Source organism: Enhydra lutris, unplaced genomic scaffold, assembly GCF_002288905.1.
Source record: "Enhydra lutris kenyoni isolate GAN:26980312 unplaced genomic scaffold, ASM228890v2 scaffoldscaffold4, whole genome shotgun sequence".
Classification (NCBI taxonomy): domain Eukaryota; kingdom Metazoa; phylum Chordata; class Mammalia; order Carnivora; family Mustelidae; genus Enhydra; species Enhydra lutris.
In genome coordinates this window covers 31,479,218-31,497,846 of record NW_019154088.1, presented here as the reverse complement: position 1 = coordinate 31,497,846, position 18,629 = coordinate 31,479,218, and the positions used below count along the sequence as shown (strand labels likewise).

Sequence of the window (18,629 nt, the reverse complement as noted above, 5' to 3'; positions counted from 1 at the left end):
ATCTTTTCACTGGCTCTTAACCATACCTTTCTATCTACGGAGCTTTATGATTCCCTTTAGCAAGGGGCTTGGAACAAAAACCCATTTCTTCTAGTTAAATGTACCTCAACTTTCTTCTCAGAAAGTCTACACAGAAGACCCACAAGAGGCAAATGAACCTAACACAGATACTCCCCCTTTCTTCAGTCTAGTCTATTTTCATTTTAGCTGAGAATATGTAGGCTTGAGTTTGTTAGCTACAGTAAATGCTTTGGTTTCATATTTTGCTTCATTAGTATAGAATCGACAGTAGTGTTTTCCAAACAACAATTCTCGTAAGGTCCTAATACTGAAGACAAAAACATTTCTTTTAAGCATTTGTGCCTAATTTCAGATTCTTGGCCGCGTGTTAATTCCCAGCTTAGAAAAGACCTCAGAACTTTCCAAATTTTAGTGAAATCAAATATGTAACTTCATAGCAAATCACAAACAAATTACTAGAATTTCTTTCTTGATTCTTCAAAAGCTTCTGAAATGAATGAAATTAAGTGTGTTCATTATTTCAGGAAAATTCTTAGGTAAGAAAGTAGCTTACTTTCTTACATTTATGTTACCTGCAAAGGTGTGTGAAGTATTTTTCAAGTAATTTTGTGCAAGACAGTGTCTTCCAGGCAAAGTGCCAGGTACTATACAGGAAAACAGAGAGGATCATAGATGAGTGAATTTATCAAGGGTAGCTAGAACTAGTTAACAGTTTTATATCCCTTTGAGGAATATGCTGATTCTATCAATTGAATTCAGAACGAGGTTCTTTTCTTGAATTCATGGTGACAAGGTCCTAGTCTCTCTTTTTAGAAGAGAGAGAGAGGCAGCTGAAATTGTGGCAGGTGGCTCACAATCTTATAAGGGATATAAACATGGGAACTACTCTTTTGGAGGGATTTTCCTCATAAAATTTTCTGTCGTGTTTCGGTTTGTGTTAATTCCTCCACTCAAATATGTAATCTATTTGCTATTAAAAGATCTCAAAGCATAACTTTTCAGTAGCCTATGAATCTGTTATATTCTTTATGAAAATGTTACAAAGCAAACTCATAAATACTCTAGGAAAGTGTTATAAAGCAAACACATCACCAAAATGGTATTCTTTTGGATTCTTCTCCTTTAAATTGCCATATACTCGATCTGAAATGGGTTCACAATAAAAGAGTTGGACACTGTTGTAGGTATAATATTCCCATTTTAGGAGGTTGAAAGCTTATGCATGTGATGAGGAGAAACAGCCTTTTAACTCAAAGTCCGTTTTCATTAGATAAGTGCAGAATTATGAACATGTTTAACTCATAGAGAATTTAACAGAGATGTAGACAAGACTATGGAGAAATAAATGTGCAAATTTTTCTTTAATGTTTATTTCTAAGTTTGGGTTAACTAGTTTGGGTAATCAACAAAAAAAATTCCCAAAATCCTGTCTGCCATTTTACTCTGCTTTCTCAAGGTTACAAAAAGATTCCAGGGCTTTTCACCGCAGAAATAAAATACTAACAAGCTTATTCAGTATCATTTTTCTGCAGATTGGATAGCAATACATTATTTGTAAGGCTAGCATAGTTTAAGAAATAATCCTTCCTCTAAACCCTGATGGGAGTTATGTTTGACTAGCTAAGTGTTTGAATACATAAATGCATTCAGCCTTTGGTATTTAAAGTGAGCATCATTAACTCAACATTTCAACTTAAACTTTGCTTAAAAGATAAAGTTTCACCCAAGTGAAATCAATGGAAGGTGTGTGTGAATATATGAGGTTTCAGCTTGGCCCACTGAGGAATTTTGATTAAAACAGACAACCAAATGAAGAAATCATCAAAATAGAGCAATTATTGGTTGAAGAAAAGATAACACTAAAAAGTCCTGGCAGTTTTTCTACTAAGTCTGAGTCATATATATTTGGGAGCTAAATTTAAGACTCCATCTTTCATATGCTTAATGGTTCATTTCACACAAACACATCCAAAAACACAGGACTGATTCCTGAAATACCAGCTTCTGTATAGTGGGACTTTTATTAAATGATCCAATTTTCCTAGCTTCTTTAGCATATTGATTCTTTCCCCAAATATTCACTAAGTGTTCACTGTTAACATTATTTGCTCAAGGAAGTTTGCCTCTGTTTTTCAAAAAAGACACTAAAGGTAGTGGTAACAAAATCTTGTACAAATATGGTTTAAGAATTTTACTGAAGTAAAATACTAATCACAGATCCAAATTTCCCGTCACCCTTTACTCCATGTGGCATGTAAGCACAGAAGGGAGATGGAACAGGGGCACCTGCCCCACTCATAATATCATTAAAGAATAAAATTCAGCTTTCTAGACATGGAATCTGATATGCACAGTTGCATGTAGAATCCCTTTCCACTCTAAACATATTAAAGTGTGGACACTAATTTACTATTTTGAATGAAAATTCATGAGCGACTTCCTCAAGAGAAAAGCAGCCTGCCTTTGCCATTAATAAATAAAAAGGAATATGGAGTTCTTTCCCGCAGTAATTTTCTCAACTCTCATATATGCCCACATACATGTGAAAATGCCTGAGAAAAAGAAAATCAACCCTACAAATTTGTTAATGACTGGCCCCACTTTCTCATGGACTCACGGGTGGCCTGTCCATAAACAGTGGTTACTGTGACAAAAGCCATGGGGCAGAACAAAATTCTAACCTCCGAGGTTAGAAAATATCAATTAGAAATATCGCTGCAGACTTCTGGGTGTATTGGGAGGCTTCTGTGAGGCTGTCAGGAAGTCAGACCCTTATCTAAATTCCCAGATAAACACACTGGACCAAGTTCTAGCCAAAGAGCTGGAAACATTCTGAAGAATTTAGAACTGGTAGTGATTCAGACACAAATGGAGGGACACTACAAAGCAAGAGATGATGTCATTTAAAGAGAAGAAAAGAATAAATCTTCCCATGTTATCCTCTGTGTGTTAGAGGGGACTAGATCCACACATGCTGTTGGCACAGTGGGGTGAACTGGGCAGCCTACCCTTTTGTCAAAGGACTACCCCACCCTAGGCCTCACTGGTTCTCAAGATTTAGTAGGCAATAAAGAGTATTTACTCCTAAGGGTTCAGGGAAGAAGTAAATAATCTGGAAATTACTCTCTGCCACTTAATCTCTAACAATAGGCTGACAGCAGAATTAACATGGAGAGCCCACCTAGAATGATCTCCATCACCGAGGCCGACCTGCCCAGAGAGTGTTATGCTCAGACTACAGGGTTTTAGTTACTTGTAGAACTGCTTTTACTGAATTATGCTTTGACATCATTTCTTCAACCTACATTTACAAATTGCCCTGGGAATTTCATTTCTCTTGTATGGATGTAGTATCACAGAAGCCTGTCTTCTTAAAGAACTACCAGAGAAACTCCTCAGGTCTCAGTGGCATAAGAAGCTGTGCTTCCCTCGATATATATTATTTTTAATCTTAGGACACCATGAATTTTATGATGGAGGAGACTTTTTTTTTCTTTTCTTTAGTATGGAAAATTGAGAGCCAAATTACAACCCCTCTTGAGGACATGCAGAGAATACGCATTTGTTTGTTTTCTTACACACATTTTACTTTTGCTTAACTTATTTCAGTCAAATATTTATCTTATTTTATTGTAAATAGTTTTGTAAGTTGACTCAAATCCTTTGTGAAGAAGATGGGGGGAATGAATAAAGGAATAAATTTTAACGAGAAGAGTTAAGCTCTGTCCATTACACAGAGACAGAGGTAGATTAACTCTGTCTTTGGTACCCTCTAATTGTCCCTGCTAGCATCTCTCTGCCTCTTCAGTGGGCCTCATCAACTCTCCAAAGCACTACAAAAATTAACATGGAAGGGAGATACGAATATGTATCTTTCTTAGTTGACTTATTTTATTTTTTTTAAGATTTAATTTATTTATTTGACAGAGAGAGAGAGATCACAAGTAGGCAGAGAAGCAGGCAGAGAGAGAGGGGGAAGCAGGCTCCCCGCTGAGCAGAGGGCCCGATGCGGGGCTCCATCCCAGGACCCTGAGATCATGACCTGAGCCAAAGGCAGAGGTTTAACCCACTGAGCCACCCAGGCACCCCAGTAGTTGACTTATTTTTAACATGGAAGTAATAGTTCCCCAGAAAGTACGCTTCTGCCTCTCTGGTTTGCCCTTTGCTGGATCCTGGCATGGATGGCATTAGATCACTGAAGTGGAAGACTGTTCAGGTCTAAAATTAGTTTAATGTATTTGCACATTAAAAGGGTATAATATCATGACTCCAATGAGTACATTTCTACCAGTGAGATTTTTTGTTTTTAGCTCAGAAAGACCTATTCTAATAATTGCATAATACCCAGAATATCAGTCACCCTTCTTGGCTCCTTTTGACTGCATGATGTATTGTGATCTGAGTATTTAATAACATCAGAGTACAAAAGATGGAGCAAAAACAAAACAAAACAAAAAAACAAAAAAAACAAACCACGGAATGCACACTGATCAGCTATTCATTAGATTGAGACAGGACAAGAATCAGAGGAAGAAAGTGGAAATTCATGGTGTAAGTAAAGTTTCTTTGGGTTGCTTAGTGATTGGTCTCTGAGTGCATTACCAACGTTAGCACAAATAAGAGATAGTACTCCATTTTATGGCTGGTGTGTACCAAAAAGAAGACATTTTATGTAGCAATGTTCCTGAAACACCCACTGAGCACAAATTCAACATGGTCATTCTGTGTGAGGGAAAGAGTGTGAGTAGGCATCTATGTTCCTCTACCTGCAGAAGCCGTATTACTGGCACGGTCTCAACAGAAAGTGAGGACGATCACCCTGCAGCAGTAAAATCCAGGGTGATTATATCCCTTCTCAGGTGGTTAAAATCATTCAGTGTATCTTACTGCTTAATTAATTTAGAGAATCAAATTTGATCTTTAATCAAACAATAGTTTACATAGTGATGCATTTGTTTTCATTTGTCAAAATCATTTCCCTTTGGTGATGCTTTATAGATATCTGTGCGTGTTTTTTCATAGCAATACAGAGATGCTTCCTTTTCTGAAGGAAAATGGCCTCATCCTTTCTGCCAAACTTAACCTTTTGTCCATATAAAGTCCATTTACTTCAGCCTGTTGTGCTTGGGAATTACCTACATATCCTGTTTGTATTTGGGAGTAAAATTTACACCAAAACCTTGTGTGATGAGGAGTGGATTACTTGTATATTCTCAGATACAGGGCATAGGCCTTGACTATGTCTCCATCTGCAGACATTGCCCGAGTTTCCCTATCACCGGAAGAAGCCTGGCATATGACCAATGAGACTGAGGTATCTTCTAGAACTTTATCACAGGAGTAGAAGTCCCTAAGAACTTGCTTAGTATTCCCTCCTGATCCCAGGAAGCAGAGTCAAAAAAGAGTTCCATGCCCCTCTGCTTCAACAACATCAAATGGTTATTTATAGTAGCCCTCAATACACACAGTCTCACACATACATAGCCTCCCTACAAAGTTAGTCTTGTAGCTGAAATCCTCACCTTCCTTCTACCCGACCTTTTTCTAATAGCTAATATCTGTGCACCTTTTACGAGAGCTCAGATATTCCCTCCCATCATAAATCTCCCTGGTCAAGGCACCTGGGTGGCTCAGCGGGTTAAGCCTCTGCCTTCAGCTCAGGTCATGATCTCAGGGTCCTGGGATTGAGCTCCGCATAGGGCTCTCTGCTCAGTGGGGAGCCTGCTTCTCCCTCCCTCTGCCTGCCTCTCTGCCTACTTGTGACCTCTTTCTCTCCGTCAAATAAATAAATAAAATCTTAAAAAAAAAAAATCTCCCTGATTAGGCAGACCTCCTAGGTACCCCCATAGTACACTCTACCTTGAATTTTACTGTTTCATAAGAATGTATCTGAGTGTCTTTGTCTTTCTCCCTCACGAGACCCAGGACTACAGAGATTTAAGTTTTTTGTATCTTTTCTATTCCTAGCATCTCATACCACTCCCTGCGACATAGTAGTTTCTCAAAGTATATTTCATTAACTAATTTTTATATATCTGTTACATTACAAGTATTTTAGGTATTTTCTTTTCAATTATTGTATTTCTGTGCGACAAAAGTATATGGAGTAGGGGGTAATAGGTGAAGGGGATTAAGCACAAACTTCCAGTTATAAAATTAGTAAGACACAGAGATGAAAAGTAGAGCATATGGAATATGGTCAACCATATTGTAATAACATTGTATGGTGACAGACAGTAACTACACTTATGGTGAGCACTGCTCAATGTATGAAATTGCTAAATCACTACATTATGCACCTGAAACCAATATAGCATTATATGTCAACTATACACTGGTAATACAAAATTAATAAAAAATTTAAGAATACGAAGTAGGCTGGGATAACTATTCCCATTTTACAGACAGAGATATTGCCTTTTGAGGAAGTTAAGTGTCCCAATCAAGTTACACAGCTAAAAAGCAGCGAAATGCCAACCTGAACTCCAGTCTCTAATTTTTAATCTAGGAGATACTCTCTCCTCCTTTAAAAAAAAAAAATTAGACTAGAGGGAATTAATGAGTATCTCTAAAGGTAAAAATCATTTGTGTCACTGGAAGCTATCTGAGGAGTCCTAATTCACTCTAATATCTAGGATCCCAAGCTTTTACCTGTAACTTTGAGACAGAAAATAACAGGTGACTATAATCCTAAATTCCTGCCAATCAAGATACCACCTGGAATTCTCAATGATGGAACTTTTATTTTGGAAGACTTGTTTAATATAGCAGGAAAGATTCCAACTGAAATCAAAATGTTTGGATTATCCATACTTTTTTCAAATAAACATTCCTTAAAGATAATGTCATGTCCATCTGGGTGGAGGAGTACTTTACCATAATGTAAGTTCCACCTCTCAAAGCTTCTGCTACCCCAGAGTTACCACACTGTCCTCATTCATGGTTTAGGAGCCCCAAATATTCCTGAGCTCTAGACTTGCTCCCTGGGCATTTACACTTGGATCCACAGACCATCTAAAGAGCCACGTCTCGAACACTCAGCTTCTTTCCTCCACTCCTGCTCTTCCTTTTTCTTCCCCACCTCAGTGAGTGACATGTCCTTCTATCTGAAAAAGGGCACAAGCCCAAATCATGGAAATCCATTCTTCAATTCCCCCTCATTTAATGCTCCCTACACACATGGTGGCCAAGACCAGTCTTCAACTTTCTTCTTTCAGTTTCCATTGGAAACTTGGAGCTTCCATTGTTATGGTCCTAGCTCAGGCCCTATTTCTAACTTGAATGACTGGAATAGCATCTTAATGGAGCAATGCCTACTCTTGTTCATGCCAATCTATTCTCTACACCACTGATGGAATATTGTTTCAAAACTGACATGCCGGGCAGTCTTCACTGGCTCTAGAAGTTTGTACACACTGCTAACTCCATAGGAAGCATTCTCATGGTCACTTCTGGCCATGACGCATATTCCATGACACTTCTGGAAGGTCTTCCTGATTTACATCCATCTGCCACACACTCCGTCCCATTGTCTATGCATCCCCGGTACAGCCTGCACTTAACAGTTGTTCAACAAATATTCAATGTTAAATGACGCAAAGGTCATTTGAATCTAAATCCTCCTATTTTCTTTCTCCTCCCTGAACTAGGAATTAGAACACGAGAGTGGCTCCTTTCTCTCTCTTTCTCATTCCCCTCATCTGATGGGTCATCAATTCTTTCTGGCTTTAGTTCCAATTCAATCTCCACATTCTCAATTAATTTCTAAACTAAAATCTTCACTGACTAAAGCAGTGTTTCTCAAACAGCAGCATCATAATCACCTGGAGGGCTCATTAAACAAAGGTTGCTGGTCCCCAGCTCTAGACTTTCCCATTTAGTAGGTCTGGAGTGGGACTAAGAATTGGCATTTCTAACAAATTCCCAGGAAATACTGATACTGCTGGTTCAAAGAACACACTTTGAAAACCACTAGTGCAAAGGTTCTCAACTGGAAGTGGGCATTAGAACACATTTATATCTTGGCTCGTGCCTACCTACTGAATCAAAATTTTCAGTGGGGTGGGGTAGGCAGGCATTTCTTAGCTTAAAGGTGCCTCAGGTGATTCTGATGCACGTACCACCCTGGTCAAGAACCATGAATTCAATAATTAACTCCAGGAGAAGGACTTCACCTTCTTCACAAGCCTTGTTTTTCACACACCCCCAACTTTCCATTCTGCTTTATGGTCAGATGGAACCAGCGGGCAGCTGATTATTCCAGACCTTTGCTCCCTCTCTCTGAGCCCCAGATCACTTTGAGCTACTCATTTACGCATCCATTCATTGACTGAGCATCTAGCACACACCAAGCACCAGAAGCAGGGCAGAGTGTGGAGAGCATGACATATGCAGCTTGGCCTCATGGAGCCTACCCTCTTCCTCCAAGCACCCCTAGCACCCCCTGCTTCCCCTTATCTCTCGTTTCCCAGGTAAATACTGGCTTACTGCCACACTTTTTTGCTAGACTGTAAGGCAGGGACCATTGTCTGTCTTTGGGGGTTCTCAATAAACATTTGTTCAGATTAAACTGAAAAGCTCTTCCCCTGATCCAGCCTTCTTTCTTTTTTATTTGAGTAGAGTTGACACACTATATAACATTAGTTTCAGGTGTACAACTTGGTGATTGGACAGGTTTGTACGTTATGCTATGTTCACCATAAGTATAGCTATCATCTGTCCCATTACATCACTATTACAATATGATGGACTGTATTCCCTATGTTCTGCTTTATGTGTCTGTGACTTATTCCATCACTGGAGGCCTATATCTTCCTTTCCCCTTCACCCATTTTGCTCACTTCCTACCCCCTCCCCTCTGTCAGCCGTCAGCTTGTTCTCTGTAGCTATCATTCTGATTCTGCTTTTTGTTTGTTCATTTTTTTTAGACCCCATTTATGAATGGAATCTTATGGTATTTGTCTTTCTCAGTCTGATTTATTTCACTTAGCTAATACCCTCTAGGTCTATCCATGTTGTTTTAGATGGTATGATCTCATCCTTTTCTATGACTTTGTAATATTCCATTGTGTATACATGCCACGTTTTCCTTATCCATTCATCTATCAATGGACATTTAGGTTACTTCTGTGCCTTGTCTATTGTAAATAATGCTGCAATACACATAGGCAAGAATATATAATGAAGAAAAGACAGTCTTTTCAATAAAAATGGTGCTGGGAAAACTGGAGAGCTACATGTTAAAAAAAAAAAAACTGGACTACTTTCTCTTGTTTTGAGAGAGAGAGGGCGAGATAGGGAGCAGGAGGCAGAGGAAGAGAGAGAATCTTAAGCAGACTCTATGCCCAGTGCAGAGCCGTGGTACTTGATCTCACAACCCTAAGATCATGATCTAAGCCAAAATCAGGAGTCAGATGCTTAACTGACTGAACACCTAACCACCCCAAAATTGGACTACTTTCTAACAGCATACACAAAAATGAATTCAAAATGGATTAAAAACCTAAATAAATGCGAGACCCAAAACCATAAAAATCCTAGAAGAGAACACAGGCAAACAGTAATTTCTCTGACATCAGCCACAGCAACATATTTCTAGATACATCTCCTAAGGCAAGGGAAACAAAAACAAAAATAAACTACTGGGACTACATCAAAATAAAAAGCTTTTGCAGAGCAAAGGCAACCATCAGTAAAACAAAAAGACAACCTACTGAATAGGAGAGGATATTTGCAAATGACCTATCTGATCAAAAGTTAATATCTAAAGTATATAAGGAACTTACACAACTCAACACCAAAAAGCCAAATAATCCAATTTTTAGAAAACAGGCAGAGCACTTAAATAGACACTTTCCCAAAGAAGACATACAGATGGCCAACAGACACATGAAAAGATGCTCACCATCACTGACCAAGCCTTCTTTCAAAAATTATGGACCAAGTCCATAACCCTCTCTCTGCTGTCTTTCCTGATCTGCTCCAAGTCCCCCACCACCATCAGAATTGAGCTCTGCCTTCCAGGAGCCACAGCCCCTATCCAATAGAGACCTCAAACTTAGCACTTCACAGTCCTTTCGTCTACATTGCTTACAATCTGGCGCCTCCTACCAAACTGTGAGCATCTACTTTTGGCCTTTAATCTCTGTACTTCCTATCAGTAATATTTGGCAAATTAATGAAATTGATTTTATTTTCATTTATGCTTCCCTCCCAATCGTTTTGCCCAAACTTCCTTGTGGTTTTAACGAAATCTCCTTAAGACTCTTCAATTTCTCCAGAGTAGAAAAATACCATAATTTAATTTCATACACTATGGAATACGCACAGCAGAGGATTCAGAGGAAGAAGGTGTTTCTCAAGGTCTGAATGAAATCCTCAGAGTGAACTGTCCACTCAGCACTGAGGTCTCAGCTGCAAGTTAAACAATCATCCCGGGCATTCCAGTCACCTAGCCTTTTTGCCGTCCAGTACTATGATTTATAAACTGAACAAAAGACATGGTTTGTGATCGACAGTAAGTCCTGACAGCAAGTAGGATGCTACTTAGTGAATTAAACAGCATCTCTGAAATTCATTTCAAAAATGAAATCAGACAACCTCTTGATAGAAAGAGGTGTCAGGAAGAGATGGGTACACTTCACAAAATATACGGAAGGTTAAGTGTTCTTGATAAACTCTGCTCAGGTCATCGTGCCACTCACACAGTAGGCCTTCAGGGAATATTGACTGGGTGAAAGAAACAAAACCATCTGTAAGCGCTTTCATTTAAATTGGCAGGCATGAAAAACACCAGTCTGCTCCCACAGAGAATCGTCAGTGACTCATGCATCGCATGTCCCTCCTGGAAGCCAGTTTTCCCGCTTTGTGATGCGGGAGCCAGTGCCAAATGTCTCCCGTAGGTAAACAATGCTGTTACTAGTGCTCACACAGCCTCACATACACTCAGGGAGATCTTTCCGCCACACATATTCATGATGGTTAAACACACAGTTCGTAGTTGTATATAAGTTCTGTTCTATCACCTTGATGGCGAACTTTTCATCAAGCCAGAGAGGTTAAAATTCATTTCTAAGCAATACTGTGGTTATGTAAACTTTGTAGAAATTTAAGATCACATTCTATCCAGCAGCTGAGTCTTCCCTGGATTAGCTTATACATTTTTTTCAACCACATACTCTTAGTACGCATGTAGACATGGGGAGGAAATAAAAATACATGAATTGTATCACTGGCTTAATTTTCTCTGTGGTGGCTTGGACATCTGTATCTGGAATGAAGACCCTAGAAAGCCCACACTGTTCCCACAGTTGCTTATTGGAAACAATGCTCATTCTATGCAACAAAAGGAACGGTTAATGAAGTTTATGTATCATTGGAGCAGATAATTTTACAAGGCTGTGTTCTTAAGGCTCCAGAATTAAGGATTTGACTGTGGGAGCAGGGAGTCTTAGGGGCAGGACACCCCAGATAACCTCACCCACATGCATTCCTCCAACAATGCTTTTCTGTATATAAACAGAAAATAGAAAGGAGTATATGGTTTTTGTCCTTAGGATTAATAGCTGCCTTTCCTCAGCACACTCTTCAGTCACTGCACAATGCACAGCCTTCAGCACCCCAAGGAGCATAAACAAAGGATATCAGGCAAGTTCACCTACTCCCACTTCACAGAACAATGCTTGCTGTTGACTAAGCAATTCCCAGGGCAAATGTATGATTTGTGGAGCCCAGAGTAAGTACTCAGGTTGAGTCCTTGGAATCTGAGGTCAGAAGCACGTGGCGCCGGCTCAGTCCCCAGGGCTTTTAGAAAACATGAGAATGTGACCTAAAGTTTGTGCTTGCATCCACACCAAAGACTATTTAGGCATTGAGAGAAATTAAAGCACATTAAAGCCTCAAAACAGCTTATTGTTCATGCTCCGAGATTTAACCTTTTCTTTCTTATTTGTTGCTATGCTTTTCTTTTTATGAGTCCTTAGGAACATCTCCTGAATCACATAAGATAAATCAAATATATACATAATGTGTCTATTTATAAAATAACCCTGTTAGAGCAGCAAACTACATAGGTTTGAAAATTTGAAATTTGAATATTTGAAAAGTCCATTGCCATTTCCTAAATAGAATTATGACTCTTCTCCTCTCCCTGGATTCTTAGAACCTGGGTTATATCACAAGACAGAATTTATAATCGGTACTTAATTTATCCCCAAATATCTGTAACTATAAGCACTTAAAATACAAATGCAAACAAATGCATGAAAAGATTTCTTTCCTCTTGACTTTTCAGGAAATATTTTGGCTACAGTCACACCCCATAGGTTTATATGACGTTTAATAACATATAATGGAACTTGGGGGGAACAGTTTCTCCCCCGTGCTGTCTGGCTCATGTATAAAACTGAAATAGGTTACTGTTTCCATTTTTATGAGTATACTATTATTAAGTCATTAAAATAATGAAATAATTAAATTTAATTAGTATTCTTTTATCCTTTAATAATTACCTATAAAATAATAGAACTTAGCCTGAAAAGACAAAAAGAGAAAAAACCGTATGTATACACACACAATATTTGCATAACTTTAAAGCCACCTGGAAATATCTGAAGGCATGAGTTAATTATTTAATAGTATGGGGAGTTAGTATAAGGTAAATACAGCCATATGTCTCAGGCCGAATGAAACTGGTGGGTCACTGAAGCTGTTTGGTCCTTTCACGTACCATAGGCAATGCTAGCACTAGTCTGTTATTCCAATTGACTTTATGTGATGCCTAGTGGCTAACCCAGGGTCTCTAAAGAATTATTAAATATCTGTGTTGTCAGGAAAATTATGTTCTCCCAAATTTCCAGTGAGCTTTTGATATTTAAAAGTTCCTTGGGTAGACTTTAAAATAAATGGTAAAATTTTAAAAGGGGGACAAAACACAGAAAAAAGATTTATGAAGAAGAAAGACCAACACCATAGGCCCAGTGTAGTCCCACAAACGCTCCTACCATATCTGCTTTGAAACGGAGATTCAAAACTTGTAAAAAGGCTGCTTTGAAAAAAGAACCACCAAGTTAGGATGTCCTGGGCTAGATGACAGGGGCGACTAAAATCCACAATTCCTGCACAAATGCAACAGGACACACATGCCTCCTCTCCCGAGCCTGCCTGGGTCTGTGTGCTGAGGAGGAAATGCCTGTCACACACCAACTGGTGGCGAATCACTGAAAAAGTAAAGATTAGCAACAGTCAAACAACAAAAAAGAATAGCTCCCTACCCATTGCCTCCCACTGAATGAACTTTTGACATATCGGCAAACTCTTCTTTCCTCTTGCTGCTGCTGGTGTACTGCTCACTGTAGAGCTTGAGGGACATCTGCTCAACAGCATCTCTTTGTGCTTCCAGGTAGCACAGCTGAACCTCAGTCTGGAGAGAGAAACAAAGAGGAACTGCTGTGTTAATCCAGAAGGAATGCATTTCAAGTGAGGTGTAACAACTCAAAGAATGGGAATTGTTCACATCATTATACTGCTCCTTTTCGGGCTGGATTTAATGGGATCAGCTGGGCATATTACAGAATTATATTTTAGATCTGAATCTTGTAAGTTCCTCCTTAAAATACGACTTGAATAAATGAACTCTCAATAGACTCAGTAAATATCACCAAATATCCCTGAGATCATAATACTGTATGATGAGATTTTACATAAAAATTCTGTGAAATTCCTTAATAATATTCTTCCTCATATTGCCACATATGTAACATTTATTTTTTAAAGATCTCCCTCCAACCCATACATTTGCATGGACACATATTCTGAACGTTTCTCATTATCTTCCCTGAGAAGGATAAAAAAGCCTAGTACCAATTCTAATACATCTTCACTAGAGACAATAGACTGCGTTTATTACATTTTTTGGGTCCTCTGTATTATCATCTTAATTTAAAAACAGAAGGAATATTGATTTTGCTGTGTTGGTTTGAATTGTTATATCTTTCAGAGTTACTTGAGGCTTACTGTAGTAAAGAGAGGTAGTAAGTTCATCATGCTGTTTTCTATCAAGCCAAGGCCAAAAGAATGCTGAATAATATTTGGCATCGAAATGTACTGAATAGATGCTTTATTTATTGCAGCTGTTATGATCCCTGTGGCTTTAGGGCTCCCCAGAACATCAGATGAGACCAAGAATGCTTGCCCATGGTAACAGGGAGGGAAAAATGCTGAGTTCGTGTGCACTGTGGACCAAATGAACTCTTCTTTCTTTTGGCCCTACCTCACTAAATCCAGGCACGTCTGTTCACATTTCTGATAAGCCTTCAAACTGTTACTTCTTTTTAATTTAATTACATATTGTGTTAAAAACAGTTCTCGGTCAGCTGCTGGGTAGTTGCCAGCATTCCACAACGTTTAAGAAAAGCCACGTCAGACAAGACCTTCTGCTATTTGTAAGCCAACCAAGGCCTTTGCCTGATCTTGGTCTTTATAGACTTGACCGTGGAAGAGAAAACAACCCCCAAGCAGCATTATAAAGTGGCAGCTGCTTAAAAGAGCAAATCAGGACTCTGTAAATGAAAAGGGTGGTTTATGAAATGTAAGATCTCAAGCCATTCCGGAGTTCCTAAGTTGTTGCTTTCTACAAGCAGTTAATTATGAGTGCTGTAGACTACGGAGGAGGAACTTAAAAAAAATGCAAAAATTACTATATTCTTATCACTGAAATTTCAGAAGTCAGTTAAAAACTATAATCTGCATTTGGTTCATGTGAACCTCTCTTGCCTAAACTAATTGGTAACTAATAGTCAAAGAACTGAAAAACAATAATCCTCCCAAATGCTAACCCTTTTCTACCTTTCCCTTCAAGACTGTACAGATAATGAGGAGATCATCCCACATCAAGTATTCTGTTGAAAACCCCATTCAAATAGTGTATCTCCACCATTAGGTGCCAAGAACCATGTCTGATCCCTAGAGGTTCTCATTAGTTTTTAACCATCCTAAGGCAACAAACTGGACCACTCCTTGTTCTGGATAATGATCTCACAAATGTGTGCCACTGGTCACAAAAAGAGTCATCAAGAGTGAGGTCAACTTCATGTAGACACCACTGCCAGCAAAAAATAATTGGAACTCATCTCTTTGAGATCCTAGGCCATCTCTGTGTACAAAGGGACACACCTCTCATATGACCGGGATACATGGAAAAGAGTCCAGAGAACAATGCTGAGAGCAACTTAAAAGATAATTAGTCACCTTATGAAAATGATTGAAATGTTGCAATGTAAGACTTTTATTGCACAACATCCCACAGGCATTTGACATAGGAAACTTCCCTGCACTAACAAAGAGATGAATTAGATGGCCCAAGTCTTTCCTATCCATCTCTATTTCTTTCTCTGCTTTCAGTGATTCATTCCTAAAAGTGATGATAAAAATAGAACCAAAGTAGCTCCTTCTGCTAAGGTTGAATGGCTTTGCCAGTCTAAATCTCTCTGCAGACTGGTTAAATTTTTCTCATACTATATCTTAGTCTGAAGATAAATTTTTAGGAGGAAGATTTGAAGAAAGTACACTTCTTAAAAAAATAGTAAAACTGGATCTCTGATTAAAAGAATTTTATTTACTAGTATTTATGATAGTAGAGGATATTTTTGGACTATATTTTATAATTTAGCTCAGCTTGATTAAATAACATTACTGATGGGTTATCAACAGAATTGGCCACTTATATCATTAAGGAAAATAAAAAGGAGTAAGAGAGAATAGATTCAGTGACAGATCAACCTGTTACCTCCTGGTCAAAGAGGCCCATGGTGCCATCAATGGGAGTAGGTGTTTAAAAAGAGCACTATGGATGGATGAAACAGATGAGCTGGATTTGAATCTTTTGGTTTGAGGGACTGATGGAATACAAAAATGAGATGTTCAGTAAGCAAGTGGAAATATTAAGCCTAATATATAAACCTAGAAGCAACAGTTGGCATTAGGAGATGAAATGAGAATGCCATGGGAGAGCATATATGATGACAGAAAGAGGACCCTTCTCACTTATTCTACTCGAAGTCTGCATTACCCCTTGGCTGACCTAATGTGATGGGTTCTCTATCATTCTCCCTCTTTCCTTCTCCACCATCCCCAAATCTGTTTTACGATAGCTTATTGATTGATTTCTGAATCATAGCTGAGATCACTGGTTGTTGTTGCTTCAGGGCTTAATTCTAGACTACTTTTCTTTGTTGATACTATTTCCCATGGCTTTCAATGCAGTCTATATAGTAATGGCTTCCAATCTTCTCCTCTGAGCTCCACACTTACATATCTAACCAACCACCTAATGTTGCTACTTGTTTTTATTTTAAGGCAGGAGAACTCAAAACAGAACTCTCCATTCTCATCCTCACCACACCCCTCAGGACTTAGGTCTTCCCTTTCAAACAAATGGCACCATGTGTTGCTCAGGTCAGAAAACTGAAAGTCTCATTAACTACTCCTTTTCTTATTTCCCACAGCCATTTACTCACTAAATTTCATTGATTCCTCTCCCAAAATGTCTCTCCAGCCTTTTGGCCCTGTCTGTCAGCCTCGTCCAAGCCTTCGTCCCCTCTCCCCAGCAGTACAACAGTATCTTCTAATGTGTATCCCTCCTCATCCATTCCTGTTCCTCCAACCATCCTTTACAGTGGCCATAGTGGTTTTTGTAAAACATAAGTTGGTTTCATACTGCATTTGGATAAAAACAAAACAAAACAGAACAGAACCCCCAAAACTTCCATGCCCCAAGAGATTTGGTCCTTGCCTAACTCAGATATCATTTTCTACTTGTCTCTCTCTTGATTCACCATGCCCCTGTCGTCCCTGCCTATTTTCAGTTCTTTAAACAGCTCTTTCCTATCTCTCAGGACCTTTGCACATATTGTCCCTTTCTCTGGAACATTCTCTTACTAATGACGTCTTCTTGTCCTTCAGCTCTCAGTTGACATTTCATCCTCAGAGAGGGCTTCCTGGACTACCCTATCAAAGGTATATTCATTCTATTCTTTTCTTTTATGGAACAGTGTTAATATTCTTCCCAGAACATAACACAATTTAAAATTCTTGTATTTACTGGTTTATGCTTTTTCTGTTTCTGTCTCCAGGCTCCAAGCTCCATAATGAGGCTGTGTCTATTTCCTTTGCTATTTTGTACTCCCCACACCTTGGCAGTATCTGGTACATGAGAGGGGCTCAGGAAATAATTGTTGAATAATTGAATTATACACTCATACATCCATTTATTACTCATACGTTCATTGGGTCTTCATCATGTGTCAGGAACTGCACCAGGGACTGTTGGTACAAAGAAGAACAAAACAAGAAGGGACTACTTTTCCCAAGAGACTATAGTATATTGGAGGAAAGAGTTATGCCAACAGATCACTACAAGTATGCCAAGTGAAATGAATATGGGGGAGGATGGGAATTAAAAAGATAATTGTCTAAAAGTGAGGATTGAGCAATAAAAGCTTGAGAGAGGTGGCATTTGAACCAGATCTGGGAGTATGGGTATGATTTTGTCAGGTGAAGAAGCAGATAGATATCTTTATAGGAAGAGTAACTTGTCTGTTCAAAGGCCTAGAGTCATGAAAGGATGTGGCATGTTCAGAGAATGGTGGCTGGAGCATTGGGGCATTTGGCTGCTAACAGTGAAGGGGATAGGCTGTAGAGGATGTTAGGTTAGAGAATTTGGATGCTATCCAACAACATGCCAGCAGAAGATGTCATTGTTTTTGTGATGACCTTCATCTTTTTCCATCTCCTTTTTCTGTCATGGCAAGAGACTCATCTGATGGGTTAGTCCAAATATGCTCATAAAGCACCTACCTCCTGATATACTTTGAGAACAATGCATTGAGAAGGGAATCAAATTTCCATCAGGCCAGTGGCCCGAATAAATGCTTAAGAGGTTCTAGTAACTTGTACCTCTAGTAAACCTTTAATATAATGTTATTGTCTTAGTACCCTCTCCCTCCCAATTCATATGTTGAAGCCCTAATCTGCAATGTGACCATATTTAGAGACAGGGTCTTTAAGGAGGGAATTAAGATTAAATGAGGTTACAAGGGTGGGGCCCTAATCCAATAGGAATAGTGTCTTTATAAGAAGATGAAGAGTAAAGGCCATGTGAGGTCACATCCAGAAGGTGGACATCTCCAAGCCAAGGAATGATTGGCTTCACCAGAAACCAAACCAGCCAACATCTTGATCTGGGATTTTCAGCCTCCAGAACTGTGAGAAATAAATTTCGGTTGTTTAAGCTACGGAAATTAAGTCTGTGGCATTTTGTTATTGCCATCCCAACAGACTAGTACATATAATAAAGTTAGAAACACTGTCTTCTCATCTGAGGTTGAGTGTTATTCCTTCTCTGCTTATCATTAATAGCATGTTTCCCCCTTTGTTTTATAAGCACCTAGAGCCTAAGTCACTAGGGATACTCCTCTTTAGATTCTGACTACAAATTAATAACTTAATCAGAACATAAGACACTGTGTGTTAAAATATTTCATTTAAATTTGGCTTTGTATGTGGTGATCCAAATTCAATAACCTTCTTTGGGTCCTGAATAATTACTCAAC

The 18,629-nt window shown here is 38.8% G+C and overlaps 1 protein-coding gene across 1 annotated transcript in view; it reads right to left on the bottom strand.

The window, feature by feature from the left end:
• Positions 1–18,629, bottom strand: part of LOC111139065 (A-kinase anchoring protein 6) — a 364,313-nt gene that overhangs the window by 118,576 nt on the left and 227,108 nt on the right. Inside the window, 1 exon segment of the mRNA XM_022491196.1 lies at positions 13,293–13,441. Coding sequence (XP_022346904.1) covers positions 13,293–13,441 — 149 coding nt within the window.